Raw genomic sequence first — 15,794 nt, 5'->3', positions numbered from 1 at the left:
TTATCATGGATTTTTTTTTTTTTTTTTAATTCTTTTTTTTTTTTTTTTCCCAGCATATGTTTGACAACAACAGGATTGATAACATTTTTGCTGATCTTTACTATTCCAAATTTCTGGAAAAACTTCATGAAGTGCTTAAAGGATATTGCCCAAGAGTGAATCCATTTGGTAGGTTTATCTCAAAGTTGCATCCTTTATTGTTATATTATGTAAATATGTTTATGATTAATGGAAATTTTCTCATCTACAGGTTATGTAATTTCCAGCTGCATTTCTGAAGAAATGTTGTGGGACTGTAAACAATTGGGCGCCCATTCACCCACTACTCTCCTTTTTACTCTAATGTATTTCAACACCAAGTAAGCACGCAAAGGAAATGTTTACATGTGTTTTTTTTCACTGGCTATTTCTATTTAGATTTATAATCTATGTGGCCCAGCTACCCCTTAAAAACCAGGCCAATTATGTCGTTAACCCCTTAGCAACACATGATGTACCTGCAGTAGTATGGAACCCTCTCCATACCCAGCAGGTACCGGCTGTATTATACACCAGTCACCTGCTGCGGCTGTTAACCCTTTTGATGCCTTGGTCAATTGCATAGGTGCCACAATATTGGGACTCATTGCCACCCCAAAAACTATATCAATTATGGCAGAAAAGACCCCTAGGGTTCAAGTACCATAGGGGATTAAAAGAAATTTTTATTTTTTTTTTCAACATAACACAGCAAAGTCACAGATCCCACATAATATTACACCTTGTACCACAAGAATATTCTAATAAAGTTTTAGGATACATGCACATGGCAGAAAATGAAGAGAAATTCCTCTTCATTTTCCGCTTCCGTATGCGACCACGCAATAGCCACTATGGGATGCCTATGCAGGGCATTAGCAGTCAGTCATAGCGTTCCTCTGCTGATTAGGCCCAGATGATTGGAACCAATCAATAGGCAGTATTGAGCTGTGGAATTGAGGCAGATTGAGCAGGACTCTGGTATTTTTTCAGCATCTTGCTACAATCTCTGCCTCCCATTGAAAAGGCATGGGAGGCACATTCTGGGTCAAATGCGCCACAGATTTGGGGGCGTAATCTGCCCCCAAATCTGTGGCAAATTCCTACATGTGAATATACTCTCACAGAATCGACAGCAAAACAGGCAAATGATAAGAGATAGGGAAAGGAGAGGAATCCCAGGCCTGATATTTATTGAAAGACAGATACTCCAAGGGGAGAGGAACATCGATCCTTTTTTTTTTATTCACATCTAGTCTGTCCGTTATTGCATAGACTCTAAGCAGGATGACGACAATCTTGTGGCTTTCATGGAGGTATAGTCTCCCAGTTCATAACCTGGCATTTCTTGGCATGCCACAAAACGTCTTTAGCACAAATCCTAAAGTACCCGGCTTCCTGAATAGCTCCCAACACTGTGGATCCCAGGGAAAAGTCCATAGAGCACCAAAGTGTACTGAAAACCGCTAATAGTCCTCTAAGACTGCACAAGCAGGCATGGAAGGAAGTTCTCGGGTCCAGTACAGTACAGATGGTGCAGTATAATATATGCACCATCCATTTTTGACTATAAGGATGGTGGAGCTCAGCACAAGATAAGAGAAACGTTTCCTTAGAAAACACTTAGGTTTCCTTTATACTAGCATTGGCCTTTGTTTCTGATTGTCAGAAAGGAGAAAACGACTTTCAGAATATAGTGTGACGCTACCAAAGTGGTTAGAGGGATTTTCCCACCAATAACAATTATTTGGTTTCCATAGGATAGAGAGTAATTGTCTGAGGGAGATTACAAAAAGAAGGGTCCAAAAATACCCTGTGTGAATGGGTTGTTAGTACTACTTGTAGTAGAACTTAATATAGCAAAGGATGTACGTGGACACCACCACTCCAGTCACATGGGGCACTTGGGCACCTCCTTTCTCTCACTCTCTTGGGAGTGCCAGTGGTTGCACCCCATGTTCAGACACTTATATGGACAGCATGTTACTGTTGTTCCAGTTAAACTTGACATTTGCCTCCTTCTAAATGTGTTCCTGTGCTGGATTCTGCTGAAAATTCCCTTTAGGGCTAGTTCACACGTGAACTGCCCGCGCGGGTTTTGACACAGAGAGAGACGCGGCGAGCCGCGTCTCTCTCTTGTCAAAACCCGCCCGCCGTGACCATCGCTGTCGCGGCTTAACCCTCTGCTGTCGGCTCAAATGAATGAGCCGACATAGGAGGGAGCTGCCGGGGGCGGAAGCCGCGCGGCTGAGCCTGCGCGGCTTCCGCCTGAAGAATGGACATGTCCTTTCTTTTCTCCGCTAGCAGCAGCTCGCCGCTAGCGGAGAACAGAAGCCCAGCGGTCTCCATAGACCACCATTATAAGGGGAGGTTTTGGACGCGAAATCCGCTGTCAAAATCCTCCCCTTATACTCACGTGTGAACTAGCCCTTAGTTATTTTATTTTGTCCAAGTGTTTTTGTTACATTTTAGCAATATTGTACAAATATTTACATTGGGTTTAGAGAAGTGAGTTTCTATTCATGTACTCTGCTTTAACATCTATTGTACTCCTATATTGTGCTTAGAAGGAAGCGATTGCTCATGATTTGCACATCTATTTGTTCTCTATTCATGTTTTCTTTAGGTACTTTGTGTTGAAAACTGTCGAGCAGCATTCACAATTGGCTTTTTCCAAGATTACAAAACAGACCAGGAAAAATCCAGGAATAGGAAAAGACAAAAACTGTACAATTCGTTTCTTGCGCCTCTATGGACAAGTTCAGAGTGGCTTGAAAGGTGAGTAACCTTTATAGTATGTGATCATAGTTGAAGAGCAACCTCGTCCTATGTGCATAATATATTTAGCAGTGTATAAAGGGAGGAGGTTGAATAATGGAAGTGCTATTTAGAGATATCCACCCCAAAATATCTAAACTACATGCTCATGATAGCCTGGTATACCTACCAGTTTTTACAAGATTCTGTTTTAGTTCTAGATATTGTAGAGTTGCTTTAGTGTTCCTCTGGGTGTTCTGTTGTAAGGCCACATGTGATAAATGCTAAAAGCTACCACAAAAGGCTATGTATGACACCAGTCTTAAAGCATACTTTTTTTTTTTCTCGCTCCATTTTGAACATGGTATTAGAATTACTGTATATGTGTATCATATGAGATATTTGTATTGCATGTACTAGTATGTATATATGTATGTGAGACTCCTTTTGTTTTCAGTTGCAGAAGAAACCTACGTAGAGCAATTGGAAAATCCAGATAACCCACTACAGTGTCCCATAAAATTGTATGACTTCTATCGCTTTAAATGGTATGTTCTGACCAAATAAGATAAGCCGCCATTGATTGATGAAGACAGATTGGTTGATCCTTTTGAATTACTCTAGCTGCCCAAACTGTATATTTCTTTTCAATTCTCTTTTACAAATCATTTTCAGTAATATAGGAAGGAAAACTGTTCTTTACAGAAATGCTCCCTCTCTCCCATGAGCTGTGCTTTGATCCAGTATGCTTTAAATATCTGTATAAGATCATGATGTTACAGGGACCTTACACTGTAGAAAAAAATGAAATCACTGACTTTTTTTTTTTTTGTACAGTAGTCTATATATAAGGATGGATTTTTTTTCTATATCGTCGCTGTTCTTACACCTTATGTGCCTTTCAACTTTTTTCCTGTCTCACTAAATCTGTTTAGTTGCAAAGTCGGGAGAATAGAAGGGTGAAAGACATGAGTGGGAACACAGAATTCCGCTATATACCCATTATTCCATTGGCTTCCCTTTTAAAGAACAGCTTTTTGTACCAACAGTTTGTGCCCTCAATGTCATAATCATGAATTGAAATAGTATGGATACCTGTTTTTTCACTAAATAGAAATCACACGTATGTCTTGGATCTCATCCTAAGGTATTGTGTGGAACAGATATTTTACGGTGAACTGACTAGTAAGGCAATGTTCAGACTGTGGTCACAGTTTTCATTACTTCAGAATCTGTGATCGCAGTGCTGGATCAGTGTCTTAGGGCCGGTTCACATTAGCGCTTGGCTTCCAAATCTCGTGCAGGCAGTGCGCAGCAAGCACACGGACACCATTATAGTCTATGGGGTCCGTGTGCTTAACTGCGGAAGCTGAACACTAATGTGAATTGGGCATTAGTCCATCCAAGAGCCAGTGAGGAGGGGAGGGGGGTCAGACTATTAGATCACCAAGTAGATTGATGCTAGGTTCACACTAGCGTTTGGGTCTCAGTTCTTTGGATCTGTGCAAGCAGAAGACGGAAACCTGTCAGATCGGGTACGGCTGTGAGCTGCAGTGAGCGTTTTATGCACTCCGCCGTGAAACCGGATTTTTTAAATCGGACACAGAGTACTGCATGTCCGACTGTGTCCGGTTTAAAAAAAAACGGTTTTGTGGCGGAGAGCATAAAACACTCATGGCCGGACATCTTTCAAACCCATTCAAATGAATGGGTATGAAAGAGTCCTGCAGGTTTCCGTCTCCTGCCTCTGTTTTGTGCAGGAAACGAAAACCTGCAGAACGGAGACCGGGCGCAGATATGAGCGAGCCCTGAGATGCTAATAGCCATTTTACAGGAATAAAGGGGGCATTTTCACTAGGCATTTTGCATTTGCTGTGAATAGTAGGTTTGCTTTGATACCAAACTTCAGTGCCTAAGCTTACTGATACCTAGGTGGGATATAATATTCTAAAAACACATGGTTGCAGTGTCCATGTGCTTTGGCCTTTTCACACGGAGGAGGTTTGGCAAATTTGTGTGTTTATTGAAAAAATAATGTTACAAATGGGGGCAAAGTTGTTTATTAAGCTATGCAATTGTTATTACTAATAGATTTTCCATTTACCTTTTGAATCTATTCTTCTTCACCGTTTCTTTTCTTTTCAGTCCTCAGGGAGCCCGAGGACCCACAGATGCCTTCTATTTGGTCCCTGAACCAGTAGTTGCACCCAATAGCCCCATCTGGTACTCCGGCCAGCCTGTAAATGAGGAGGTGATGGAGCAAATGTTGACTCGTATTTTACTTGTTAAAGAGGTCCAGGAAGCACACGCTTCATCCCGCATTTCTGCATATTAATCACTTGCTTGTACTGTATATCTGTATTTTCAACTATTTGTATATACAACTATTTGTAAAGCATGAAGAAACTGTGTAGACTCTTTACTATAGTGTACTTTATCCCACAGGAAAAGCAATTGCTTTGAGTATACAAGGCATATACTGACCACAGTCTGTTGATATGTTTGCAATGTATAAAAAGCACATTCTGCAGTTTTTTTTTTTTACAACATATAATTTATGTTGACACTACATTGAGCACTATTTAACACTGTACATGCAGTGCTGAAATCACTTGTATGGAGTAAATTTTCACTCCAATTTTCTTTGATTTTTAAATGTAAATATTCATTTTTTTGTTTTATTTTTGTTTCTGCATATAAGCAAATGCATAATAGATCAATTCTTACCTTAAGTCTTATGATTAAGAAATCTGTACCATATGATTGACTGTACGTACGAAATCATTGTTTGTAATAAGCGCTTAGCATTTGTATAATTTATTAATCAGTATAGTGCAATGCAACCATAATTATGTTCCGAATGAAACATGCTGAAATTATGGGATCGTACTGTTTTTTTCCTTTATGAAAGGAGAAGGCTTCCATGACTTGGCCTACTTGCAGAGGAACAGAATTTCCAAGGAAATCCTCAGGTCTTTGCAAGAATACAGACATTACAAAAATGTCTACATCTAATGGGAAAATGAAACCATGTTATTTTGTTTTATGTTCATTATTTGTTGTTATTGAAGCAATTGTAAACTGGGTTCATGGGAAGCTTCAATGCTGTTGGATTATCCCCAGCCTTTGTGTTTGACGTAGTGGGTGTCATTTGTGCCTAAGTAAAATGTCACTACAGATTTGACACTTTATTGGTTAACACCTACATTTGTGTTTGCACAGAAGGATTGCACATCATGCTGAGAAAAAAAAAAGATAACTATACAACCTTACCTCAAAAATCCAGTCATGCCGTGCCTTAACACAATCCAGGCACTTGGATTTCTTTCAGTGGTGACTGTAATGTAAATTTTGATTACTTGTGTTTTTAGTAAGTTCACTTTTACAGGGAGATTTGTATATTTTCACAGAAGATTTAACATGGAAATCACTAAAATAGGTAAATGAGTTTGTTATATCTGATGTATGCTAGATTTCTGGTATCTTTGTTATTTAATACAGATTGAGCACTAATTTTGATTTGAAATAAAAATTGCAATTGAATGTATTTTGTTGGCTGTAGAAACCTATTTAATTTGTTTTCATATCCTTGTTCAGGTTTCTTTACTAGGCAGGCTTTGGTGTCTTGGAGATCTGAGGGTAGTTTCACGCACACACACACAGATTTTATCAAGCAATATGCGCTGGTATTCTGGTGTTATTTGCAACAAGAGATTGATAGGTGTCTTAGACACTTTTACTACTTGCATTAAAAAGGAGTGTGGCCTTGTGGGAAAGGGGTGTGATCTAAGTTGCAACACCATGCGCCAAAGCTGCTTATTTTTTGTTGTAGATTTGGCTGTGTTTTTTGAGCCAAAACCAGTAGTAGATTGTGACGTTTAAGTGATTCCTTTAGATTTCCTATACCTTTTGTAACTACTCCGGGCTCTGGCTCAAAAAACACAGCAAATTCTTCTACAAAAAAAACTGCTTTTTCACAACGTGCGGCCTAGATGGTCCCCAGAATTTCACTAGATTTATAATTGTCTGATGCGGTTTGATAAATGTGGCGTATTGCTAGGCTATCTAGTCTAATTTGCACTCAAAATTTAGATACTATTAGTTAATCTGCCGCAGTGTTTTTGCAGTTTTTTTTAACTAGAGCCAGAGCAACATGTAGCAGGAAAGAGAATTGTATTCCCCAAGAATACTCTTAGGGTATGTTCACATGGCAGAAAATGAATTCCGTGTGTGACCATACTGCACGGCTAGCCGTGACGGAATGCTGATGCAGTGCACCGGCATCCCGTCATGGCATTACGCTCCGGATTAGGCCCGAATGGGCCTAATCGGGAGGGAGTCTCGCACCACAGACGCCGCTACTGAGTCAGCCACTGGAAGAAGGTGCATGTCGCTTCTTTTTTCCTCTACTAGCTAGCGGAAAAAAGAAGCGAGCGGCTCCCATTGAAGTCAATGGGAGCTGTTGTTGGCAGCGGGTTTTGAGGTGGATTCCATGTCAAAAAACTGTGTGAACTAGCCCTTTAAAGCTTTAGCTTTTAAAAAAAAAAAGTTTGTGAAACTACCCTAATGGTACAGGCATGCAGCAGTATGCTTGTTTTTCTTAGTCTATATTTCTTTCTAGAAATGGGAGCAGATCCCATCAAAGGAACGTTTTAGGCACACAAGTTGGGGATCCAACATGGGCTGGACGTATGACTGAGTTTACATGCTCTGTCAGGAAGAGGGATTTAGAATAGTTTTCATAGGCCTGGGACCTGCCACTAAAACGCAGCCTCTGCTGGAGTACTGCAACCAACACAAGTTGTAAAATATATAATGCATGACACACTTTGGAGATAACCAAATACATTATGGTAGACTATTTTTACTTTAAAGGGACTATGCCAGGGACAGCATTTCTCTCACCACAGGAATGGTTTATGGGTGTGCGACCACTGGGACCCCTAACCGATGAGAACTGTGTTTTTGTTTTTCCCACTTTCGTTGTTTATATTGCATTGATTTGAACTTTGTATTGCAGAAAAAGAAAGTTGATATGGGAACAGTGTCAGCTAAGTCACAGTACTTATCAGTTCCCTCTAATGGGGCTAGTCATTGTTTAGATTTGTGCCAGTGCAAACTACAAATGTTTTGTTATTTTGTTAATGAAATATTGGTTACTTTAAGAGACTATGCAGACTAATGCCATTTTACATTAATGAAACTTAACAGAGTTGTCCAGGGCAGTTAAATGGCCATGGTGAGCCTTATGGGTCTAGGACCTTCATGTCTAAGCTAGTGTTAACACCGAGTAATTTGGTAAATGGCCCTTCCTCACCCCTACATTCCAGTTTGTCATGAGATGAATGGGGCTGGCTGTCAGGTCCAGCTCAGTAGCCAGAAAAGAAGGCTAGCTTTGCTACTGAACTGAGCCAGAGAGCCACCCCCAATTCATCACGTCACTATCCTGAAAAGAGAAGGGTTGAAACTTTCTTCTGTGACCTGGTGTCAGAACCCGACCAGAAGTGGAGATGTGTTGAAGGTTCTGGGAGCACGGAATAGGGGAATTTAATTTCCCTGGTCAACACCTTTTTTTGATGTATTTAAAACCAGAATATTAGTGATCTTTATGTTTCCGTGGTGAGAAAAGGGATTCTGGAGACTCTTTTGAAGAACTTGTGACAAGATGGTACAAGTATATGAATATATAGGGTGCAGGTGAGATCCAAGTGAAATACAACCCTAATAGACCACAGGCAGAAATGTAAATATCAAGGTTAGGTCGGTTAAGTAGATGGAGGAAACAAAAAAAAAAAATTAAGTTTTTCAAAGATTTTCAGATAAAGAGAAGATATGATATTAGAGACGGTCACTGGTGTTCTGTTGTCATGCAGGGGTGATGCCACAGGATGGCATATATAGTTGGGTGTCATTATCATAAAGATGGCATTGAAGGCCAAATCTGCTGATTTGTCCAATATGGGCTGTGTAGATGGAGAGGAGAAGGAGGTGGCTTAGGACCGAGTCCTGAGAAACTCCAACAGCAAGGGGAGGAGAAGAAATAGCCCCAGTCTGTAAGGAAGGCGTTCCTTACAGCCCAGCTAGAGTGTCAGGAATGCCCTTCTGACAGTGGGCTGAGATTGTTGCCATTATAACGGCAAGGAGATCTCTTGCCCCGGGGCACATAACAGGAAAACAGACAGTGTGCCAAATTCAGCGCACTGTCTGTTTTCTAGCGGTATATCAAACAGCATGTCCTCGGTTTAATAGCTGTTAGCTTCATCACAAAATATCAGTGTCATATGCATAAGGTCTGGCCTAACCAGCTAAGGAACGCTATAGAATGTTGTGTTAAACGGACAGCATTCTCTCACTCTCTCATATATCTCTAGTTCTATACATGCTTTAGGCAGGATTGGGTAGTTTTGTTGAGTTGCATGGAAAGACTTGAAGCATGACTTACAGTGAGCAGCAGCAGAGACTGCCTTTACTAGCCGTCTAGTAGATACCTGAGACTTCACTCCTCAGTAGGAGTCACCTGTGTATCAGGCACTGAAGAACATGTGGTTTCTGTGTTGTCACGCTGGTGAAAATGCTTTATGACAGAAGTGAAGGTAGAAACTCTGGTACTATGGCAGCCTACAGTTCTGGACCACCTATTTAAGGAGTTGTGTGTAATAACAGTAGTTCTGTCCCTAAATTTTGGAAGACAGAGGCCGGTCTGGTTTGATGCAACTAAGCAAAGCCTAATTGGCCAATGCTCGGTTGGAAACACAGGGGTAGCACTTGAGGGTTAGATGCTGTAATAGCAAACCCATGGAGTTGTCCACATGTTGTAACTAAACCGTAACATTGTCAGTTATTGCTGCAGATTTCGCCATTGGTTTTCAACTAATGTTAAAAGCCACAGGGCACCTGCAATGTGTCTTACAGATCTGCCTAGCAAAATATTCTGGATGATTTTTTTTTTTCCTTTTGCAGCAGCAGCTTTTAGGGCTCACTGTGTGGAATATATCTGACAGGCTCTAGCTTAATAATTCTGACACAGCACAGAGGATCCTATGTGTCAGAAATAAAATCTACACCAGTTGGGAACTTCTGGAGATTTCTAGTATAGCTCATAACTGTTTTCTAGCATGAATTTTACTAAATCAGATGAGCCGATCGGTGTTCTTGTCTCGCGTCACCCACCTTTCACAAAAGTGGTGCACAAGTTGGAAAAATGACAAAGTGGTGCAGATACAGTATGAGCCATGTGCAAAATATGTGCTACATCTGTACCAGTTAACTTCTGGCACATGGCCTCTTCCATGTTATGTTGTTGTGAAGGAGCTGGGAGAATGCCAGTGGTGCAAATATAAGCTGTGTACCAGAGATACTCTGCATCTATGCCAAATTTCTGTAGTAGATGAAGTATTGAACTACATCCACCCAATTTGTTTTTGTAGGCACCGTTTGTGCTACAGTGCAATCTTGATGTGTGTGTGTGTGTATATATTAAAAAAAAAAAAAAAATGTATGTAAATAAACTGTTGGGTGTGGCCACATCTGCTGAAACACCCTTGATTTTACTTGTGGGTGTTGTCATCATTGATTCTCAAGAAGACGTTATTGGACTCGCTTATTATAGTGGAGGAGAATGGAAAGTTGCAGACCACTGTATCTGTAAGAGGGGACAGGTACAAGTTGCCTCCATGGGGAATCTCTGAAGGACAGTATCTGTAGGAGCTGTTTAACTATGAATAAGTTCTAGGTCTAGGCAGTTGAATTGGAATCTGGAGTTTTTGAGGGGTGTATGTAATTTTGCCAAGTCACAAACTCTCATTGAGTTGTTTACCTCCCACCCTCTGGTACAAACCATGGAATATGGCTTTACCTGCCTCATAGGCAGATACAATAAGAAATCAGGAGATATTATGAATATTCTACAGTCCTATTGGGGGACATGCAACATGGCATGATAAAAACAGGACGGTTGGCACTTTCATGTGTATATCTTGTAAGGCTTATGACCATATCATTAGATGTGACTAGATTTAAATTTAAGAGTGTTAAAACCTGTGGGCCTCAATGATGTGATATCCTTCACCCTCTTTATCTAATTGGTCTGAGGTTCAGGCCTGGTAGGGATTCTTATCTTGTCTGAAATTGGTTAGTCTAGGAATGTATTAAACCCGCGATTAGAGGACCAATATGAGCTATTTGAGGATAGTGTCTTTGTTCCTATTTACTTAACTTAGGATAGATCAAATATATTGCCCAGAGCTTTTTGACGTTTCGAGTGCAGATCTCTCTATCAGTTTTTCAACAAATCGCTGCTACATACTGATTTTGACTGTCTCTAGCAACCTAGTGTATGTCAGGATTATAAATCTATTACACCATGATTATATACTATACGATATTGCTTCAGACATCTGCAGAAATGCAGTCTCCATATTATGGACCTACTGTCCAGTAACTTCCTACTCTGTTATCTTGTACCAATATGGAATTTATGGTATTAGCCCAGGATTTGGCTTCTTACTTCATTATGCATCAATAGCATGTATATACTTCCTTATTTTATCTACAATACTTACCTTGCTTGTCATCTTGGTGACTGCAGTCTTTTCTGCATATTACAGCAATCTTTTCAGCTGCACTACATATATTGTCTCCCTCAAATACTGGGGTGGGCAAAAAAGCATTGAGATGAGACCTGAGCCTTATGAATAGAATGTTACTATGCAGAAGGCAGTAGAGGGAGTGGTCCCCGATGGGGTCTTCTTTACTGACCCCCTCACAGAATATTGCCCCCCCCTTCACTGGCACCCACACAATATTTCCCTCTAGGGAGAGTTCTCTTGCACTACAGTGCTTAAGGCAATGTCTAAAGGCATTAGCTTCTGAACTACAGACATCTAACCAATAGTGTTTAATAAAAGGTAGTTGGGATGACCAAGAAGTGGCTGCACAAATTTGCTCAAAAGGCAAAGACTGACCCTTTATCCCAGGATGCAGACACAGCACTGGTTGAATAGGCTCTAATGAACGGTGATGAATTGGTGCTACCATATATATTAATTGAGGGGTTGCTCCAATCTTCTGAAGGGCCGTGTATGCAGAAGATAAATTTGGAGACAACTTACTACAGCCGGAGTATGGAGTTTTTCCTCCTCCTTGGAAGCTAGAGCCAGTGGTTCAAATGGTGAGCCGCAGTGATCTGAAAGAACTGTGGATAGATCCCAATGTGGAATGGGAGCTGCAACCACCATCCTAAGTCTCATAGTATCCTTAAAAAAATCTGGAAATGAAAGGGTTCTGAGACAATCATCTGCCTAAGCAGGCAAATAGAACTGAAACCTGTCCCTTAAGTGTGGCGGGGAAAAGCTTCACTTCCTGTATGGAGCACCACTCCTTGAAGACATTAGGACGGCTTCTGACAGTCTTCTAGATTTCCATAGGGACTGACCAACCTCCAGGCTGTCACTTTGAATCTCCTCAGATCCCAGCCCTTCTGAGTGCACTGAGAAACGGCTTAAGATTAGGGGAAACAAGAAAGTCTCGGGAGTAAAAAGCTCCCAAGGAAAATTAATGAACAAAATCCTTTTAAGAAAAACTGGGAGGACTTAAGAGCCTCCATCCACCTGTCCCACCGCACAGGACAGAAAAAAACACAAGGGGGAGATCACTTCTGCCATCTTATAGAAGTGTTGTCTTGCAATTATGCGAATTACATATTCAGCCTGTCCTATCAGGACACAGTGGCAGAAACACCTTGTATTGTGCTGCTGGTGTTACGTAAGGGAATCTATTACTCACAGCTATAACAAAACTATGTTTTATTTAATTTCTAACCCATTTCCCCAGGCCATACCCCAAAGACCAACTGAACATATCTGCACCTATTTCAATCCTGTATTCTTGTGGCTGATTGGTGACTATTGAAATTTTTTTCTTATCCCTGCTCAGGTCCTACCCTGAATACAGAGCAGCTGAATACAACTGTACATAGATTAGTCCTGTAACTATATCTCCGATATGTATCCTCTCTATCACATATAGATTTATAATCCAAGACTTGCTCTAAATTTTTTTAGTTGAACACACTGGGTTGGTAGTACCAGACTAATTGATTGGTAACACATAAAAAGGTACTCCTGAAATACAAATATGCTAAAACATAACTTTTAATAGTCTAAATAAAATCTCCAAAACTCGTTCCCCCAAAAAAATAAAATACCAAAAAAGGCACACAAAAGGTAGGGATTGTGCAGTCACAAAAGGTAGGGATTGTGCAGTCTCACAAGCTCCTAACCCTATGTTTAGGATAAGATATTATATGAGGGGAGGGTAAGAGTGTTCCTAGTCGGGTCTATGTTATTGCCTATAATATCTCACTGGCGATATCCTAACAATGGAACTTGTACGAGACCCCCACTCTGTGTCCCCTCTGACACTCAATTAGGCCCATATGCAGTCCTAGCCTGTATTTAAATGGTCGGTCAGGTATTTAGTAATGATATCAGGAATACATTGGGTTGTATACAGATGTATCCCGTACCACCTCTTAAATCCAATACCCCACTGAGAGCTCTCTATTGCAAACCCCTCAATTATTGGGGGCTCTCTATTACTGGGGAGATTACTATCGGGCTGCATAAGTTAGGCATGGGAAGCCCCAGCAATGATCACAGCCAGGGACTATCACTAAATATTGCGGTCTGTCCCTCTCTACGCGTTTCGTATCTGACTCCTCAGGAGAGTGATATGTAAATTTCAATAGAGCGTCAAAAATAATAAACTGCGGTTAAAACCACATTAACTGCAGCCCAGATGGTGGGCTGCAGTGTAGAAGCGAGTCAGACTCGGAGTGGGGGTCTCGTACAAGTTCCATTGTTAGGATATCGCCAGTGAGATATTATAGGCAATAACATAGAACCGACTAGGAACACTCTTACCCTCCCCTCATATAATATCTTATCCTAAACATAGGGTTGGGAGCTTGTGAGACTGCACAAACCCTACCTTTTGTGTGTCTTTTTTGGTATTTTTTTTTTTTTTTTGGGGGGGGGAGGGAACGAGTTTTGGAGATTTTATTTAGACTATTAAAAGTTATGTTTTAGCATATTTGTATTTCAGGAGTACCTAAATTTTTTTAGAGCAGATCAGCTCCAGCATCACTCTAAACATGTCTCAAATCCTTGTCTCTTTCAGCTCCTGTTCCCTAGATTTCTATGAACCTGTGAGGTGGATATAGCCGAGATTTCAGAGTAAAAGTCAGTATCAGGAAGAGGAGGGAGGAAAACAACCCAATAAAAGAATTTTTTTTTCCTCTAATAGCAGCTATTGTAAAGTTTGTTATATTCACCTGTACTATGCATTTATGCAACGTTTGTTGAAACTATAATGACCATTTAACACCACATGAATAAACTTGCTCCAAATCAGTATTGTAAGAAAACTATGGATCTGAACAGTAAATTCAGAATCAATGGTTTCCCATTTTCACCTGTACTATTGACTGACTTTTATCATATGTTTAGGTACACTTTAAAAAGAGTCTGTCACCAGAACTAGATTTGGTCAACATGTAGATGAGTTCTTTAGAGTAACTTTCTTCAAAGTGGTAAGCCTCCCACCTGACTCAGACAGGGCAATGCAGCAAATACCTAACCTTGGAGTTCTGTTGCATCATTTTCTCAGCACGTGCACCATACATATGACTCACACCACTTAAAGGGGTTGGATACTTTCAAACCAATTATGAGAGACCAATTTTGTTTGTAGAATAAAAAAAAAAAAAAAAATGTACAATTTTCCAATATACTTTCGGTATCAATTTGTCACTTTTTTGGTTATTTAGATCTCTGCTTGCTGTCATTCATTCTGGTTAACCCCAGAGTATAAAAATCAATTTATGGTCATGTGATATACAGTGCATGGTCATGAGATGGACACACAGCTCGTTTATATTTCTTAAGAGACATTAATTGACAGTGGTTAAACAGTGACTCTAGTGACCCTTAACTCTATCTACAGGGCTGGTTTGGTATGCTGGTGCCAGACTCCCTTTAACCACTTCTCAACCTCCACTGTAATAGAACGGTGGATACTAGGTCTTTAAAGAAGGCGGCTTCCATAGGTACATTACAGTGGAGACCGGGAGCTAATGCCTGCAATCAGTTACATTGCAGGCCAGGATCCATTCCTCACCCCAATGCTTACTGGACGGCCATGGATCTTGTATCTGTAAGATCTGGGAACTGTGGTGGATTAGGTGTAGGAAGCCACAATGGGATATCCAGAAGTTCCATGTCGATGTGCGAGCAGACAGCACAGCGGGGAGTGTATAGCAAGTCTTTTATCCTGTGGATGACTACGAGGCTTAAGCAGTAAAGCCAGGTATATTGGATCTCTTGGACTCTATGGACTTCCAGAGGCAGCATATGCCTCTTCACCATCGAGTGTGCTTTATCCTGATTAATAGAGATCTAATCTTCTCCCAAAGGGATGGTGCAGTGGTTTCTCGCGGCAGATCATACGGCTGCAGCGTCAGGGTGGGAGAGGATGCCACAGTTAACATCTCGAACAGGGTCTCCATGTTGGGGTTTCAGACTAAGAGCTGTATGGATTCTTTCAATCATAACGGTCGATGCCCGGTCAGGGCTTAGGAGGTCAGAGAAGAGCTGGTACGCAATCTTGGCAAGTTCCTGAGCAGAGCACGATACTTAGAACCTCTTAATTCTAATGTTCTTTCTCCTGCTCCTGTTTTCCTGATAGTCAATGAGGGTAAGTGATCGATTAATATATATTTTTTGTAGAGTGCAAGTCTGGAGGCCATTGAAGTGGAGTGGGTTTTTACCGCTGCATAAGTGCTCACTAGGTGCATTACTTATAGGCCCACATTCTGGATCTCCGGTTTAATGTCTGCAAGCTCAGTAAGTACATGCCTGAGGACTTTTGCAAGGGCCTTCTTGAAGAAGAACTTGGAAATGGGGGTCAGTCAGCTATGTGACTGGTCATAATCTGCTATGCTATCAGCATCTGAATCCTCA

General features: G+C 40.8%; 1 protein-coding gene across 2 annotated transcripts in view; it reads left to right on the top strand.

Moving 5' to 3' along the window:
• LOC142203444 (transcriptional regulator QRICH1-like) overlaps positions 1-5,449 on the top strand; it is a 31,995-nt gene extending 26,546 nt beyond the window's left edge. Inside the window, exons 6-10 of one of the 2 annotated variants that reach the window (XM_075274175.1) lie at positions 54-168; positions 251-359; positions 2,645-2,796; positions 3,233-3,323; positions 4,921-5,449. In XM_075274175.1, the coding sequence (XP_075130276.1) occupies positions 54-168; positions 251-359; positions 2,645-2,796; positions 3,233-3,323; positions 4,921-5,110 (657 nt within the window). In that variant the 3' untranslated portion in view covers positions 5,111-5,449. The remainder of the gene's footprint in view (positions 1-53; positions 169-250; positions 360-2,644; positions 2,797-3,232; positions 3,324-4,920) is intronic. The other variant, XM_075274174.1, reaches the window with a different exon arrangement.
• The last annotated feature ends 10,345 nt before the right edge of the window (positions 5,450-15,794 follow it).

Source organism: Leptodactylus fuscus, chromosome 5, assembly GCF_031893055.1.
Source record: "Leptodactylus fuscus isolate aLepFus1 chromosome 5, aLepFus1.hap2, whole genome shotgun sequence".
Classification (NCBI taxonomy): Eukaryota; Metazoa; Chordata; class Amphibia; order Anura; family Leptodactylidae; genus Leptodactylus; species Leptodactylus fuscus.
The sequence above is the reverse complement of the archived record's forward strand: the minus strand, read 5'-3'. Positions and strand labels throughout refer to the sequence as shown.